At 39.1% G+C, this 19,107-nt stretch overlaps 1 protein-coding gene across 3 annotated transcripts in view; it reads left to right on the top strand.

The window, feature by feature from the left end:
- Positions 1–1,554: 1,554 nt before the first annotated feature.
- Positions 1,555–19,107, top strand: part of INTU (inturned planar cell polarity protein) — a 54,683-nt gene continuing 37,130 nt past the window's right edge. For 2 of the 3 annotated variants that reach the window (XM_014549002.1, XM_014549003.1), the window contains exons 1-3: positions 1,584–1,803; positions 9,328–9,866; positions 14,100–14,185. In XM_014549002.1, the coding sequence (XP_014404488.1) occupies positions 1,658–1,803; positions 9,328–9,866; positions 14,100–14,185 (771 nt within the window). In that variant the 5' untranslated portion in view covers positions 1,584–1,657. Of the gene's footprint in view, positions 1,804–9,327; positions 9,867–14,099; positions 14,186–19,107 lie in introns of all 3 variants that reach the window. The other variant, XM_005877765.2, reaches the window with a different exon arrangement.

Below are 19,107 nucleotides of genomic sequence, written 5' to 3'. Positions count from 1 at the left end.
AACATTGATCAGCTGCTTCCCGCACACCCCCTACTGGGGATGTGCCTGCAACCAAGGTACATGCCCTTGACCGGAATCGAACCTGGGACCCTTGAGTCCACAGGCCGACACTCTATCCACCGAGCCAAACCGGTCTGGGCACTATCCCAGATTTTTTAAATTCCACATTGTAAATCTCAGTGTGTAAAATGCTAATTTGCTGACCCATCAAGTTATTCATTCATGATTTTCAAAATGGCCATGGTTGTCAGTATTACCACATAGTTCATGAATTATTATTTCCATGTTCACAAGTAAGGCAATAATAATTAGTTTCTAAGAACGTTTAAAAAAAGTTTTCATTTACTTCTTAATGCTAGCTTCTATTACTCCTAGGGAATGAGCTCTTGAACCTACTAAAGACACTAAATATTTAATTATGTTCTTATCTGGTGTATTTTATGTCAGAATTGTATTGTTTGCCTAGTGGAGATGATAATCTATGGAAATAAGAACTTTAAGTCTCATATTTATTAAACTAAACATTTTTGGGCCTCAGAAGATGGCTGGTCATTTGAAAAGTGGAAAATAGAAAATGAAAATATATCCCAGTATAACTCTTTTTTTAAAAAGTCTTCCTGCAATTGCTAATTATAAAACAGACAAAAATAGTATTGTTTAAAAAGGCCCTGAAAATGGCATCTTACTCTTTTCCTTTCTTCATCTTCTCCAATACACCTAAAGTTGCTAAATATTAATTTAGTTAGTACAAATAGGACATATAAAGTTAGAAATGTGACTAGCTAGTACCATGCCCTGAAATTTTAAATAAGAATTTTAAATGATTGCTACTTATTTCTTTTGTAAAAAATCAAGGTAACTGGTAACTTTGGGTGTGGGGGGCATTTTGTCTATTAAACTAACATATAGAAATAAATTAGCCAAGGAAGTTGACATACCTCAAACATATCTAGTGTGAAAGAACATTTCTTAAAACTTATTCTTTTATGTTGCAATTCTTGCTTCAGCTCAGCCTTGTATAAGAGGAAAAATTAAACAAAAAAACACACCTAGTCATTTCTCCTTGATGTGAAGCACCAGTCTACAACATCTGCTTGAGAAAACTATAAAAATATTTGCAAATGCGAAACAATAAGAATACCAAAGAAACGAGGGCGCGTATTTACATGAACACCTGGAGGGTACTGCTTAGCTTCCATTCCCTGATTAGATGCAGAGGCCCTGAGGAAAGGCAGAAGGCACTTTCCTTTACCTCAAGGGAAACGCAGACCGAGCGTCTCTGAAGCTTCGGCGCAGAAACAAAGGGCAAACTGGAAGAAATGGGGTGGGGGGTACCGAGTGGCTCTCCACCTGTCTTAGTAACTGAATCAGATTCGCAGCAGTGCGCTCAGGAGAGCCTCGCGCGGGGAAGTTTTAGCTACTCCAGTCCTCCGACACGCCCTCCCAGAAGTTTCAGCTCATTGGCTCCTCTCAGTCTTCGTAGTTGTCCCGGGAAGCTTCCCCGTCTCCCTGGCAACCCGAGCTCCCACCAATGGCAGCCGAGGATTGGCGGTCACGTGGCCTCTACCGCGTCTCTCGCGGAGGAAACATGGCGGCCCTGGTGCGCGCTGGCTGCGGGATTTGAATTACTCTGCTCTGGGCTGCAGCATCCTTACTGATGGCGTCTTCGGCTCTGTGCGGTTCGTGTCAGAGCCCGGAAGGGCTCCCTGGAGACCCCTCTTCGCAAAAAGAAGAAGAGGATGGTTATCGTGAAGATAGGGCCAGCGACTCAAGTTCCTATTCGTCTGCGAGTAGCGATTACGAGTAAGGTTCTGGAAGAGGGACAATTAAACCCATCCCTTCCCTGCCCAGAGTGTGCACGTGGGCTGGGGGACTGCAGAGTGTTGACTGGTTGGGATTGAGTTACCTTCTATAGCAGCGGCTTTCAACAGTTTTCATCTCAGCCAATTACTAAAATTCTGTGGCACTCCAAAAAAAATTTTTCTTGCCAATCTGACAAAAAATAGGTATAATTTTGATTCATTCGCACTGGATGGCTATTGTGTTGGCTGTTGTCATTTTTTTAATTTGACAATCTAAGGGAAAAGCAGTCAGTGCCTTTGACTAAGTAGTTATATGTTTTAAAAATTTTTGAGGCACATCGGTGAAAATCGATGTCCTAATGGACTGCCATGTATGGTCAGTTTTAGGGTGATATTTTATATGTAGTTAGGAATAACAGTTGCTAGTATTTAATATGTATTTAGATGTATTTAGGAGTGACAATTATTTTCACCCATAGGTATGTAAAACTTTTATCATTGTCTTTAGAATCATGGAGAAAACCATCACTTATGGCTGCTTAATATACTCTATGCAGCGGTTCTCAACCTGTGGGTCGCGACCCCTTTGGCGGTCAAACGACCCTTTCACAGGGGTCGCCTAAGACCATCGGAAAACACATATATAATTACATATTGTTTTTGTGATTAATCACTATGCTTTAATTATGTTCAATTTGTAACAATGAAAATATATCCTGCATATCAGATATTTACATTACGATTCATAACAGTAGCAAAGTTACAGTTATGAAGTAGCAACGAAAATAATTTTATGGTTGGGGGTCACCACAACATGAAGAACTGTATTAAAGGGTCGCGGCATTAGGAAGGTTGAGAACCACTGGCCTAGAGCGAATCTGTAACTTGTTCATAACTATACAACTGTGAATTGTCAGTGTAGTAATTTAGGAGACCTTATTTGAAATGGGGCGCCCTGATTTTGGTGGAATGAAGATAAATGAGTTAATCTGTTTCCTATGAAACGAACAATCTGAGGACCTTGTGTTAGGAAAAATCATTACTTCAAAGCATTTCACAATTCAAAATACATGTATATATATATTTTAATTTTTTAAAAAGTGGTTGGTAAGCTTTCTATAGCAGTCATCCAGTGATCACTTCCATGTTCCATTGTCTTTACTCTCCTGATCATAAAAGGACAGTAAATCCTTATATTGTAAAATGTTTTGCTGGTCTATGTTTTGAGTCCAACCAAGATTCAGACTTTATGGCTGCCCAGTCTTGGTGTGTAGGATGTGAGAGTTGATTTGTTGAACTGACCAGATTGGCAGTTTTGTTCCTTCCATTTGACATTGGCTATTTATCTCCCTAAGCTGCAGAGTCACCAAAGCAAGAAGTGGCCTTCCCAACTTGGACAGGACAACTTTTTGATCAAAGGAATAGGGGGTGAACCTAATCTTTCTCATCAAAGCTAAGAGATATTGTCTATTGTCTTTCATTGCCTATATGAAGGTTTTAAGGCAGTTATGCTGCTTATTGACTTACATAAAGTATCCTGAACTTTCAGGGTTCTAGTTAGTTAATTATTTTCATACTAGAGGCCCGGTGCACGAATTTGTGCACTAGTGGGCTCCCTCAGCCTGGCCTGTGGGATCAAGTTGAAACCGGCTCTACGACATCCCCCAAGGGGTCCCGGATTGCAAGAGGGTGCAGGCCAGGCCGAGGGACACCACCAGTGCACGATCAGGGCCGGGGGACACGGGAGGGTTAGCCAGCCGGGGAGGGACTGCGGGAGGGCTCCAGGGCGTGTCCAGCCTGTCTCACCCAGTCCGGATCAGCCGGACCCCAGCAGCAAGCTAACCTACCGGTTGGAGCGTCAGTGCACATCATAGTGAGCGGTTGAGCGGCCTTCGAATATCATTAGCATATTACACTTTGATTGGTTGAATGGTTGACCGGACACTTAGCATATTAGGCTTTTATTATATAGGATTCTTTCTGGAAATTATCATTATTTCATACATGCTTTGTAACTTAAAACCAGTTTGAACTACATGAGATTGTCAATACAAAATAAGTTTAATTTGGTTACTTTCCGGTGACATACTTTTAGTAGATTTGTTTAAGACATTGTATAACAGGAAAATTTTAGATTATTGCAGTATATCTTAACCTGGCACATTGGCAAGTCCCTCGGGAAGCTTCTGAGGTAATATTGGTGGGTAGGTTGGGTTGAGGAAGCCAGTGCCTAGTTTCAGTATTGAAATAACAGAAATCATACATTTACTTGCAATGCCACAATTCTTTGCTTTGGTTTACAATTATCCAACTAATTGAAGCAACATTTGTTAGTTCATTTTGGCCAAAGTTAACAATTTTATGACTTAGATCTTTGATTTTTCAAGGTGACTTTTTGTATTGTTAGGTTGAATGCCTTGACTGAGAGAAACTGGGATGCTTTTTAAAAATAATTTAGCTATAAAAAGCTGAGGAACTTCCATTGAAAATAAGAATGACTGGAGCCCTGGCCTGTGTGGCTCAGTTGGTTGGAGCATCATCCTGTATACTGAAAGGTTTCCAGTTCAATTCCTGATCAGGGCACATACCTAGGTTTCGGGTTGATCGCCAGTTGGGGGTTCGTACGGAAGGCAACAATCGATGTTCTTTCTCACATTGATGTTTCTCTCTCTCCTCCCCTCTCTCCCTTCTTCTCTCTCTCTCTGAAAATCAATGGAAAAAAATAGCCTCAAGTAAGGATTAAAACAACAACAAAAAGTTTCCCCACAAAAAGAAAAAAAAAGTTTCCCCATGTGCTTCCCTAAAACTATTCAGGTCCCCCACTCCTTACAACCACTTATCTGCTTTTTGTCATTAGAGATGAGTTTGTCTTTTCTAGAGTTCTATAAGAATTGAATCATACAGTATGGACAATTATTTTTTTTTGTCTTCTTTTACTTGGCATAATTATTTTGAGACTTATCCATGTTGTTGCCTATATGTGACCCGCGTATTACAAAAATCTGAATTTAATTCCTGTTTAAAAGTAAACCTTTTATTTTGGAGTAAGTTTAGATTTACAGCGAGGTTGCAAAGATAGTACAGAGTTCCTGTATATCCTTCAGTGGGTCCCCTGAGTGGATAACATCTTGCACAGCTGCGGCAGGCACATTATTCAGCACATAAGAAATTAATATTGGTACCTAACTATTAAGTAAACTCCAGATTTTTTTCAGATTTCACCATTCCTCTACTATGTCCTTTTTCTGTCCCAGGATCTAATCCAAGATATCATGTTGCATTTAGTCAGCAAGTCTCCTTAGTGCCCGGTGTTCTGTGACAGTTCTCAGTCCTTCCTTGTTTCTCACAGCCTGCACCTCTTAGTTAAGGTCATGTCAGCCAGGTTTCTTCGCTGTGGTTACTGTTTTTCACTTTCCACACACTGGTCTTTGGAAGCATGGCATTAAGTCCATCTCCTGGAATGGGGAGTAGCTACACGAAGATTCAAGGTCTCTGTGTCTTCTCGGTTAATTTTGTTTTCACTTTATGCATCACCTTCTGTTGCAGTCTCTTAAGTTCATTTCCTATCTTTTTTTTTTTTGTCTCGCTTATCTCCCTTCTTATAATTTTTTAAAAATTTCTTCTTCCTCTTAAAGCAGCGGTTCTCAACCTGTGGGTCGCAATCCCTTTGGCAGTCGAACGACCCTTTCACAGGGGTCGCCTAAGACCAGGGGTCCTCAAACTTTTTAAACAGGGGGCCAGTTCACTGTCCCTCAGACCGTTGGAGGGCCGAACTATAGTTTAAAAAAACAACTATGAACAAATTCCTATGCACACAGTGGCGGCAAAAACACCCGGCGGGCCGGATAAATGTTTTCGGAGGGCCGCATGTGGCCCGCGGGCCGTAGTTTGAGGACCCCTGCCTAAGACCATCCTGCATATCAGATATTTACACTATGATTCATAACAGTAGCAACATTACAGTTATGAAGTAGCAACGAAAATAATCTTATGGTTGGGTCACAACATGAGGAACTGTATTTAAGGGGCCAGCAGGTTGAGAACCACTATCTTAAAGTGAAGTATTTTTTTTTTTATCTAAAGGTTAAGAAAATGGATTGTATTCATTGTTGTTGGACATGGGAATTGGTCTTTTCTTTTGGGTCAAGATCTGTATATGCGCATAAAGATGGTTACTGTATTGTTGGGGGGAGGGAACTGAACACAAAGCTTATCAGTAGGTGAATAACCAAATGTGTTACATCTCTAATTGGACAATTAATGCAGCCATTAAGGGTTTCTAAGTTGTATTGTTAAGTGATAAATGAAAAAAAATATACACACACACACACACACACACACACACACACACAGGTATATAGATATACACATTCCACTTTTTATTTATTTTTAGATATATTTTTATTGATTTCAGAGAGGAAGAAAGAGGGAGAGGGAGAGAAACATCAATGATGAGAGAGAATTATTGATTGGCTGCCTCCTGCACACCCCCCAACTGGGGAGCCTGCAACCTGGGCATGTGCCCTGACCAGAATCGAACCGGTAAGCTCTTGGTTCATAAGTCAATGCTCAACCACTGAACCATACTGGCTGGGCTCCACTTTTTAAAAACAATAACAAAATAACCCTATGTGTTTTTATATAAGAACATAGATTTTTAACATTGTTTATGTCAGTGAAAGGTAAGAAGGGAAGATAATGTGTATGGTAATTATGTCCCCATTTGTGGAGAATGAGTCTATGCATATCTATAATAATAAAAGCATAATATGCTAATTAGACCAGACGTACTTCTGGACTACCTTCTGGACGAAGCTGAGGGTGCGAGGGCCCAGCCCCTTGCACGAATTTCGTGCATTGGGCGTCTAGTGTATACATAAAACTATGCATGTGAGGCTCAGTGTTTGAGCATTGACCTATGAACCAGGAGGTCATGGTTTGATTCCAGGTCAAGGCACATGCCTGGGTCGCAGGTTCCATCCCCAGTGTGGGGTGTGCAGGGGCAGCCAATCAATGATTCTCTCTCATCATTGATGTTTCTATCTCTCTCTCTTTCTCCCTTCCTCTCTGAAATCAATGAAAATATATATTTAAAAATAAAAATAAAAGGATGCATGAAAGTATAGACACCACCTAGAAATCTAGTCAACATCCATCATTTCCTCTCTGTCATCCACTCATCTAATCAATCTCATAGTCCTGGTGATTTTCAAGCTTTTCTTAAATGTTTTTCCTATTTCCATTTTTTCTACTATTGCCTTCATTATCACCTCTGCCTGGATGATGGAAAAAGCCCTCTACCTTGTTTCATCTCTTGAGTCCACCTCAAATCCTTCTTTTGTTTTCTTGTCAAAGTAGACGTATCCAAGGATATCTGACATGTAAAGGTAAACCTACCAATGCCCTACACTACAAAATCCAAGACCTTTCCCGTGGTCCAGAGGCCTCAAAAAATTAGCACTTGACTACTCCCTCTGTCACTCCCCATCTCACGAATTAAACTCGGGCCACCACAGCCTAGCTTTATCCACACAGGCCATGGAGACTATCGCTCAAGGCTTTTGCTTATGCTATTCCTTCTCTTTGGAAATCTCTTTTCTTCCCCTTCAGCGCCCCAGGCTCCCCTTCCTGGTCACTTATTCTTTCAAAACTCACTTCTGGAGTCTCATCCACCAGGAAGTTTCCCCTGACCACAGTCTCAACCTTTGGCTAAGTTTGATGACTCCTCTCTAGTACATAGCATGTGTATTTTCATGAATTCTTTCTCAGCCCCTCTCCCCACTAGATAAAGGAAGGAAATGCTGTTTCCATCATTGTAGTTCTAGATTTTGCTGCAGTGCCTGGAACTGTTTATTTGCTTTACAATTGAATACCACTCACGGAAACCCCCCCCCCCCCCCGCCCCCCTTCCCACCAGCATGGCTCTTAAAATCATAATTAAAAGTGGTTTCACATTTAGATTTTAGAGATTAAGATAAAACTGTCTTCACATTTAACAGAAGGTAGAAATGTTTCTTTTGGGTCGTATATCTCTAATACAAATAATACGCCAAATTAAAGGGTGAGATTTGAGATTATAAAACAAATAAATTCATTCATTGTTTAAATTGATAATGTATCTTCATAAGTGATTGTGTATAATCATGGTATTTACATTTTAAATGTAAATTTAGATTCTCCCTTCAGAGCAGGACTGGGGTTGTGAAATAGTGATTTCTGTGGGTACAGGTAGAGATGGTTGGAACAGCTAATATATGATTAATAACCTGCAGTAAGTGGTGGGTGCTAATGGCCTAAAATGATGCCACATACTGAGAACCAACAAATGCCAATGAAATACTAGTTTTGATATTTGGGGCTAGTTATACCTTTTTCCACTCTTCTTACACAGTTAAAAATTCTGTATTAATTACCACCCACAGACCAAGGCAGTCGTTAGTTTCAGAGTTGAACAACAAACAGAATAGTGTATTTTTTTTATTGATTTTCATAGTATTTAAAAAGAGATTTTTAAGTAAAAAGAATGAGAGTTGCTAATACTTCAGAAAACCAAACTGTCTTCTATCTGATGGAATGATTAGGACACAAATCATACCCTTTCATGCCAGGATTTTACAGCTCATGTTTCTAAAAAGACTCTCTCCACTAGTTAGTTTTTCCACTGGAACCAGTTTTGCTTTAAAGAATCGCAGTTTGAAAGGTAAGTGTTCATAACATTGAATAGGGCAGAGTTTGTAATTAGGTGTTTTACCTTAAGGTAAGTATTTTTTGTTTTTTAGTCATTTTTAATAGCAATAGTTTTGTTTCTTTCAATGGTTTGCTTCCCAGTTAAAAGCTCTTTTACAATCACATGATGAACTATGTAATATGTGGTTTACTTTTCCTACTACAGTTATTCATAAAAAGGGATTTTACAGAAATTATAGGCTATAGAAGTGATCATTATTAACTATGATTATAAATGGTTTTCAGCAACGATTTTTATTCATGGTGAAGTGAATGTTTCTGTTTTGAAAATTTACTCTATAAATAACATCTATTAATACTGGTCTTTAGCTTTCATTTTAACATAACAGCCATGCTGAAAAATTTCTATGCAAATAGGATATTTTTATGTACAATTTCCAAATGGCTTACATCTGTGGATACAATGCATGATCAACTAGTAATGTAAATTATTGTCTAATGTGAACAATAACCACACAGGGGCTGAACTTAATTTCTTTTTTAAAAAAACACAAACTCAGATTCTAGAAGGGGGCCATCTCATTTTTTAATTTGTTTTCTTTTCAATCACTATATCTTTTGGATTTCTCCTCCAACCCCTGTTCTTCAAGGCTCTACAAAAAGCATCCTCCAGAAAAAAAACCCTTGGTACTCACTTACTAGAAATAATGAGATTCTAATAATCAAATAACTTTTCTATCTCCCATTTCCCTGCTCCTACGCGCACCCCTGTGCTAGACAGGCATAACTTTTTCTTATGTTTGGCTGCTATCTATATTTTCTATTTTTTTTTTCATAGTGACCTTGAGCCTGAATGGCTGGACAGTGTGCAGAAAAATGGAGAGCTATTTTATTTGGAACTGAGTGAGGACGAAGAAGAAAGCCTCCTTCCTGAGACACCTGTTGTGAATCACGTCAGGTTCAGTGAAAATGAGATTATTATTGAAGAGGATGATTACAAAGAAGGAAAAAAGTATGAACCCAAACTCAAGCGGTTTACCAAAATTTTAAGAAGCAGAAGACTTTTACCCAAGCGCCATAATAAAAAAAAGAGCAATGATAGTGGGCCGGTCTCCATTCTAAAGCATCAGTCCAATCAGAAAACAGGAGTCATTGTTCAGCAGAGGTACAAAGATGTCACTGTCTATGTAAACCCCAAAAAGCTAACAGTCACCAAAGCCAAAGAGCAGCTCAAGCTTCTGGAAGTGCTGGTTGGGATCATCCATCAGACCAAGTGGAGCTGGAGAAGACCCGGGAAGCAGGCCGGTGGGGAGAGGCTGGTGGTCCATGGCCTGCTGCCAGGAGGATCAGCCATGAAGAGTGGTCAGGTGTTAATTGGTAAGTGCTGTGGCTAAACATCAGGTCTTGTTTGCTGAGACACGGGATTAAAGATGCCAGTGAGGAACACGATCAAAACAGAATTATAGCCAGGGTCTTAACAGATTAAGGACACCCTGACGATATTTGGGACAGTAGTGAAATTGTTAAGGGTGGTGAAATTGTTAAGCCAGGCACGGTGTTCTGAAAATAAACGCTTTAGTGCCTGGACTATGTTTGTATGCCTTGCTTAGGCCAGGGGACAGCTTAACTAATTTCTGAGTTTTGAATGATATAACTTGGTCATCTTGGTTATATTTACTGAAAAGTAAAAGAAAATAAGTTGGTTGTACAGGGATAATTTAGGGTTGAATGGCATGTCCAATAACATTATACAAAAATATATAATTTTATGAATAAAAGAACTGTAAAATTGTATGTTTGCCCTTGAATGCACTGAGATCTTGGAATGGTTTTAACTGTTTCATTTGGCATGTTTAACAGCAGTGGTGGTGTACATAAATTTCCCTTTAAGGGTGCTTGCCATAAAACATCCACCAATTTGGAGGGGGAAAAAAATAAACCCACAAGTTTTTCTGAATATATACTAAGATGAGCATTTTGTGTTAGTGATACATTTTAAGCTGTTTTAGATAATGTTTGAGTTAGTAGTAATTTTATCACTTATAAATAAATTAGACACAGATGAGAATATGTTATTAGTAAAACTTAACGGTATTAGCAATGCTAAAAGCTGGCAGTCTTAAGTTGATCTAGCCTCAGAGATTTAGATAAAGGAACTTTTATTGATACTTTAAAAACATTTAAAAACATATTTTTATTATGTCTGAATTTGACTTGACAAATAATTATTTGGGCATCTGTTGCTAGGTGCCAGGACCACAAAAATTAATGGTCCAAATGCTCCTCTTGTGGAGCTCATACTGTCAGGTGCCAGGACCACAAAAATTAATGGTCCAAATGCTCTCTTGTGGAGCTCATACTGTAGTGGAAGAGATGGGCCAGAAATAGGCCGACAGTTTCACACAGTGTGGTAAGTGCCATGAAAGGGGTTTGCAAGGAGGACTCGAGTAGGAAGGGCACCTGTACCAAGTGTGTGTTACAAAGGGTTGCAACGAGATCCCCACATTCTCTTCTTACAATGTCATGCTGATCCTTGTCCCACAGAGAGTTATAGTCTGTGTGTCTCTCCCCACCCAGCCCTCTGAATCTGGGTGGGCCTGTGACTACAGCTTATGTGGTCCTATGTGATTTACTTAAAAGGTGGGATCATAATGATTCGACATTTGTATAATTGCAAAGTGACGACCACAATAAATCAGTACGCACATAGTTAAACGTGATTGTTGCTTTAAGCTACCGAGTCTTTGGGTGATTTGTTATGCAGCACATAGGTAACTATATAAAAAGAAAATGTACAGGGAGAATAATTAGAAGTCAGTGTAAATACAACAAGTGCTAATAGTGTTGGGTTAGTATAGGGACAGTATGGGTGATTGTTTTCTCTGCTTTTTCAAAAGTTTTTGTTATGGTTATGTTCTGTGTTTTTAAAGTTATGTATTTTAGGAATAAAGAGCAGACTATTTCAATGTCATAGAGGGTTTGCTAATCCCACAAAGCACTTCTGTGATGGAAATTTGTCATAGTTCCCTTCACGCTGCGGTCTGTGGTTGAACTGTGAGGTAACCCACAGGACGGAGGATCTTGAAAACTGCCCGGGTGATGGAGCTTGCTGGCGTAGCTGCCTTCGTCTAACAGGAGAAGGACCCTCCTTTGACTGACGTGCTTGGTTAGCACAGTGAGACTGATGGCTTCCTTCTTTCCTTTCAAGACAGCAGATCTCTATTCTGATTCTTCTTTGCTGGGGTCTTGGAAGTTTTGCTGCCTTTTTAGGTGCCATTTTGCTGTTCCTTCTGCCAAGGACTTGCACTTTATTTTTTAGATTTCTATTCCTGGGTTTTTCTTCAAGTTTGACAGTCAGCTGGTAGCTCCTGGACTCCTGTAGCCAACCCCCACCCCCAGACCAGAGCGAATGGAAGTCCAGCCAGTGCTGCGCAGTGGTTAAGCCCCCATCTCTGAACCAGGAGGCCATAGTGCAATTCCCAGCTCAGGCTGCCAGTGCTGTGAGGTCCAGGAAGCCTGAGTCCCTTCACGGAAGTGCTCGGAAAAACTTGAGGAAAACAAGTATCTGGGAGAATAAGAAGTAGATGTAACACTTTCTTATAGAAAGAAATTTTTTCTACTAAACATTTAAAAAGATTTTACTACACTTGCTCTAAAATTTATTCTCATATATTTTATGACGATACGTGTCTCCCACTTTTAGAGGTTTCTTAAGTGTGATGCTTTCAGGTGACACTCCCTAAAACACTCAACTGCAGAACTGTATCCATTAGGATTTGGGGGAAAAAGTTATTTGGGACATTTTCCAGTGGAGTTTGAGTTTAAAGGAACAAGTTTTAAATGGGGTCACCATTTAGGTGTTCTGATCATCTTATGGACAACAGAACACCTGGATAGAATGGTCCAGAAGTGGGTTTCTTTTGCATCAATACTCTGATATTATTCATTGTTCCTTTTCTTTAAAAAAAAATCACTGCAGCTATAAATAATTTGATATAGTACACTTGTCTCCTGTTTTAAAAAATGGGGGGGGGGGGATGTTGCTTTTTTCTTCCCCAGGTTGAACTGAAGTTGGAAGTTTATTTTAGTTTACAAGTTCTTTTAAGAAAAGTTACCAGGTTGCTCAAAGTGCTTCAGTAATTGACCATCATAGTGACTCAGTGCCCACACCTTCAGAGCTGTGAAGTGAATAGCATCTGAACCTAGTACAGGCCATTGAAAACCATCACATAATGACCTAAGGAATCCCACCTGCTCACTCTGCACTTAACCCTTTCCCCATGTGATAGAAGGTCAAGGAGAGCAAGGGCGGAAGCAGAGAGGGGAGAGAGAGAGGAGTAACAGTAGCTAAAAGAACAGCATTTTCACCTATTCCCCAATCCTCATTCCCAGGGTGACATGAAGAGGGCCAGGTGACACCTCAACACATACCTATAGTGAGTTGCATTAAAGGGAGAGGAACTTTGACCTTAGGGAAGATGAATCTTCTATAAAGAACAATTATTAATAATAAGATATTGAGGGAGACACTATCCTTATTATACTGCACATTGAACAGACTTGACCTTTGCTCTGGAGAGAGACACTATCTCCGTCATCCAAGGCTGTTCTCTATACAAACATCTTTGAAAAGATAATCCAGAACAAAGACTTTCAGTGCCTTGGGTTGCAAGATGGACAAAACATGGGAGACCGATGAAAAATTGTCTATCAACACTATTTTATCCATATATATGTTTATTATCCATTTTCCCCAAAGAGTATTAAGCTCTATTTAGCGATTTTGGTATGTTTAATTCAATTCTCTATCTGCAGTGCCTGGCACACAGTAGGTGCTCAATAAATATTCATTGGATTAATTAATGGATGAATATGAATTACTGATCAGTTTCATAATGATATATTTAAATATGATGAGAACCTTATTATGTATATATTTCTATTATATAACTTATTGGTGTTTTGATATTACCTTTAATTATGTTGTGAATGTAAATTTCCATTTTAAGATTGATCTTTATTATATTAATCCCCCCAGATTTATAAACATACACATTTAAAGAAAAGCCACAGCAAAGGAAATTTTTACCAAACATGCGATGGGTTCCGATATTGTGGGGCCTTTGAAAAAAAGAGCTATGTGTAGACACAGATCAATAACAGTGAATTCACAGCATATTGAGTTATGACGTACCACATGTATTTAATTAAAATTTCAGCTGAATATTTTCACTGTGGGTATAAGTGGTTAGATTCAGTTTTGTTAAGTGCAATACTTGGTTTATGCTGCAGATTTCCATTTGGCCTTTGGCTTTACATAATTCTCCCGATGGTATAAAAAATGAGAATATTCATCTCTATAATATTCATGGGTTGTATTCAGTCGCAGTACAATGTTGGTCTGTATTGTAGTTTAAGAAAGAGTGGAATGGAAGATTAGCTCTGCCACTAGTGAGCTTTTTCGCCTTGGACAAGCCCTTGAATGTCTGGACCATATTTTCCACTGTACTTTAAAGAGGTCAGAATAGGTGGTTTTTAATGTTCCAATTCTAGGTCTTTTTGGTTTGGGGATATTCCCACAACTATCTTTTATTGTTATTCTTTTCTCAGGTGATGTCCTTGTTGCTGTGAACGATGTTGATGTGACCTCTGAGAACATAGAGAGAGTTCTGTCCTGCATTCCTGGGCCTATGCAGGTATGGACGTTCTTTGTCTGGGTGTTATGATGAATTAACATAAGATGAGTGCATCTTGTGCTATTTTCTTTTTGTTTTAAGATTCTGGAAATTATCGTGTATAATGGAGGAGTTCTTACATACTTGGGTATTTAAAATATTTAGATCTTGTTAACATTTTTAGCTTTTGGAGATTGTTCTTAAAAGAGAGAATCATATCCACAAGTGAAGCTCATCCTCAGTAAAGGAGGAAGAAGAACAATAATAAATACATATGCAATGACCAGTCAGCCATTATAACTACCCTATGTGCTGATGGAACTCCTGCTCCTGGAAAAGTCATTCTAAACAGTCCTGGAACTTTCTCTGCTCTGACTTACCACAGTCATTATTGCTATCAAGTTTTTCCTGTGCCTTTTATTATTTATTTATTTACTTACTTCTTTCCTTATTTATTTATTTTAAACCATACTATTTTCTTGATTTTTCTGTTATCTAGTTTAGCCTTATTCCTGAGTTTTTGTTTAGCTAAGTAATGAATTACCTTCCATTCATTATAGGTAAAAATAAAACTTTTTTGTAATGTTATTTTGCTACTCAAAGCACTGATATTCTGTGTCAGAGATGACATTTTCAGGTCATTTGAAAATGTCATTTCAGGTATTTTGAAAGTGCTATACCTCATATTTATGAATGCTCTGCTCTTGTTAGCATTAGGAATTCGCTTTCTCTTTTGAGGGCTAGGGAGGATGATGTGCTTCAGGTAGGTTAGAGACTCTGTTAGGTGAGAGAGAGCGTGAAGCAGTTTTGGGATTGATGGGGATGAGCAGAATCCCTGATAAATCAGAATCTTATCTGCATCTAACTTGAGACTTTGACACAATAGAACCCATGATGGAAATCCCTTGTTTTCTTTAAAAAAAAAAAAAAAAAGATTTCTCTATGTTCACTGCCTTCTCTTAAAACTCTCTCTCTCCCTTCCTCGCACTTTATCTCTATATAAATTTATCTATCTTTGGAAATGTAAAATGAAAGTGCTAGAAGTTTAGCAGATTTGCATTTTAGGAATGTATCGCTCTGGATGGCAGTGGGGGTTGGGAAACCAGGTGGTCAGCTTCAGAGTGGTCCAAAAGAGAGGTGATTAAGGCCTGAGGTGAGGCGTTGGCTGGGGATATGGAAGAGGAGGAGATTAGATTTAAGTCATGTGGGAGGACAGAGAGGAGTCCAAGATGCCTTCCAGGTTCTGTACTCAGTAATTCAGTGAGATTGCCCAAGAGAACAGGACCAAGAAGGAGAGAGTTTGCTTGTTAAATGGTGTGAGTTGGAGATAGAAGTAGAGAGAGGGGATCATTAAAGCAACAAGATTTGGGAAGTGAGGAGTTACAGTGAGCACGTCCCTAGACCTGAGGAAAGACACATCCTCTCCTGAACTGGGAGAGAAGGAGGAAAGGAAGGATGGGCAAATTGCACCAATCAGAAACAGTTTTGAGGGAGACAGGAAATGAGGAACCATGAAATGTGTCATAGGTGAATGTCTATGAAAGAACAACAGGAATCTTTTTTTATGAGAAGCTTCATATAAACTACCTTATATTAAATGTTTCTTAATAAAAGTTTTTCCCCATAAAACATAATATCCTCATATTTACATATATCAACCCCCTTTTTAAAAATAGCTAACTCTTAACTCTTCACTTGGTTATCTATCTCACCCTTTATTATTTCATCAAGGCAACCAGATTTCCTGACATTTATAGCTACTTAACATGTAAGCTTTTTCAAAATGTCTTGCTAAAGTATAATTATCTTTGAAATATAGAGCCAACTTTACTTAAATCGGAAGAATGCTGGCTAAAATCGTTCCTTAAAGAATTTTAATGGATGGTTCTGTGGTGTGTGTTGGTTTAAGTTTTTGTCATGGTAAGGGGGAAAGGTCTGTGTACCACAGGAAAAAAGTGCTGGTGTGTGCCAAGTATAACATTAACGTTGGTTTTCAAGTATCTTGTTCTTCATGAAGCATAGCAAACCAGCCTTAAATTTTAGGTTGCTGTTGCTGCCTAAAGTAAAATTGGTGAATTGTTATTTTAAGTCATTTCCTTTTGTCATTTCTGGGGAATCACGCCCTAGCTTTTGACCTCTCCACCTACAAGAATCTCAGCTAGAAAAGACGTACAGCTCTCACAGACGCTCCAGCCCATGTGGCCTGTCTCTGTGATGCCTGCTTCCCTAGGATGTCACTCATCTCCTGCTCTTGCAACCAGCTTCCTCCCCCTCCTAGCCACTCCTCCCCCAAACCCAGTGTCCGGGGGAACAGTCTTCAAAGCTCCCATCTAGTTTGTCACAAATTCTGTGCTTCAGAATTTCCCCAATTTCTAGATTTCTTGCATTTCCAAGGAACATCATCAAAGGCTCCCATATATTCTGTTTTGGATACTCCTAAATTCTCAATCTCTGATAAAAGAACTTCCTGACCCCCAGGCCATTCGCTTCATCAGATCCTTACTCAAGGATTTCATGTTTATATTTTTATTCTTGCATACAGATATTGAGAGCATTACCCACGGGAACAGATACCACCCTCATAAAATAGTTTTTCAGGCCATATAATGTTTACATGTTGTTTGTTTAGGTCAAAACCTCATACCAAACACTGTTTTTTATATCCTTCTAAGATCATTCCTAAAACAATGTCTCTTCAACTCTTCCTTACCTTAACCATATATTAATTTCCATCAGATAAATTTTGATTGTTCCCATATAGGATCTGTAATTTTTTTATATTTTTGTTTAGTTTGCTTAATATCCCTCCCCCAGATATGCTAATTTTATACTCAGCCTTTTTTGATACAGTGTTCTAATATCAAGGGTCCATTTCTCAATATCAGATTTACAGAAAACAAAAAATTTAATAAAGTTTGATGTTTTCCATTTGGAATGATATTAAATGTTTTGTAAAGAAAGGTATCACCAGGCCTCAGAAAAATTTCATGAGGGATTTCTCCCCTCCTGCTCTCTATACAGATTACTGCTAATTGTGACCTAGTTTATCTTTATTCTGAATGTATACATATTAATGAATTTAGACTTCATGACTCTTTTCTTTTCTACTTGTTACTAAAATAAACTCTGAGACTTATTTTAGAAAAGATGCGTATGTGACTTAATTGACTTTATGTAGACAAAGATAACTGAGTGCCCCTGAAATGCCACAGATAGCTACAGATAGCAAAATTTAACACAGTCATAGTCGCTCCTTGCCAACAAAAAAGAAGACATCTAGATATTTTTCTTTTGGAAGGTTTTATTCATTGGGGCAGATTTATTTTATAGTATAATGCAAACAGTTGTTGGATGGGCTGGTGTGATTATGAATGAATTTTTTAAAATAACATGCTTCACATTTTTAATAAAAATATATAAATAGATAAAGCTCATTACTAAAAAGAGTTCCTAATGTGTTAGTATTTATCATATATTTAAAGTTGGCCTTGAAAATAGTACCTCTTATAATACATTTCTAAAAATAGAGATTACTACTGTCTTGATAATAGTTTTTAGATATTTTATCCCTAAATGCAATTTACTATGTACAAACAATTTTATCTGTTTTTAAATATTGAGCAGGCTTCTTCCCCCCCAGCTTTACTGAGGTATGCTTGACAAATAAAAATTGTATATATCTAAGTTATACAATGTAATTTTTTAAAGTATACAATAAACTTAATATACACATATTGAGCAGACATTTTTCTTGATAAGCATGAATTTATTTTTTTTACTTTTAAAATGTAATCTAATTTTAAAATAATCATTGTATGTTAGTGTTTAATGTTAAAATGTTATGGATTATTACACTTAGAATGTTCGCTTTACTCATCTATAGTCTGGTCAATTTTAAATAGGAATATTTTGTGCCTCTCTAGCTTATGATGATGTCCCTGCTACATAAAATTAAGTATCCTATATAATAAAAGCCTAATATACTAAGTGTCTGGTCGTCCGTTCAACCAATCAAAGCGTAATATGCTGCTGATATGCTAAGGCCACTCAACCACTTGCTATTATGTGCACTGACCACCAGGAGGCAGATAGTCAACCCGTTGACCAGTTGCTATGACGTGCACTGACCACCAAGGGGCAGATGCTCCTACTGGTAGGTTAGCTTACTGCTGGGGTCCGGCCGATGGGGACTGAGCGAGACGGGCCGGACATGCCCTGGAGCCCTCCCATGGTCCCTCCCCAGCTGGCCAACCTCCCGTGTCCCTCCCCAGCCCCAATTGTGCACCGGTGGGGTCCTCGGCCTGGCCTGTGCCCTCTCACAATCCGGGACCCCTCAGGGGATGTCGGAGAGCTGGTTTCATCCCCATCCTGCAGGCCAGGCCAAGGGACCCCACTGGTACACGAATTCATGCACTGGGCCTTTAGTCTGTATATATAAAAGCCTAAGTGACTGTCCCACCAGTAGCTATGATGCACAATGACCACCAGGGAGCAGACACTCTGACCGGTAGCTATGACATGCACTGACCACCAGGAGGCAGACGCTCAATGCAAGAGCTGCTGAGCTGTGGTGACTTGGCAGCTGAGGTTCTCAGGTGACGCACCTGGAACCAGAGAGGAGGGAGCCCGATTCCAGAGTGTGTCACCCGAGAACCACCCTCTCGCAATCCGGGACCCCTCAGGGGAATGTCGGAGAGTGGGTTTCAACCAGATCCCCGCAGGCCAGGCCAAGGGACCCACCAGTGCACGAATCCGGTATTTAAATATTCTTTAACTTCTTTAGTCAAGATACACACTGATGCTTTAAAATGAGTGAGTTATCTTTGGCCAGCGGGCATCTAGACACTTAGCTCCTTTGTCAAGGAAAGGTAATTGAGGAGTGGAAGCTCCTTTCAACAGCTGGAAAAAGGCCATGTCCTGGACGCTTACCAAACTGGTTGGAC

The sequence above is a fragment of the Myotis brandtii genome, unplaced genomic scaffold (genome assembly GCF_000412655.1).
Source record: "Myotis brandtii unplaced genomic scaffold, ASM41265v1 scaffold53, whole genome shotgun sequence".
Classification (NCBI taxonomy): Eukaryota; Metazoa; Chordata; class Mammalia; order Chiroptera; family Vespertilionidae; genus Myotis; species Myotis brandtii.
The sequence above is the reverse complement of the archived record's forward strand: the minus strand, read 5'-3'. Positions and strand labels throughout refer to the sequence as shown.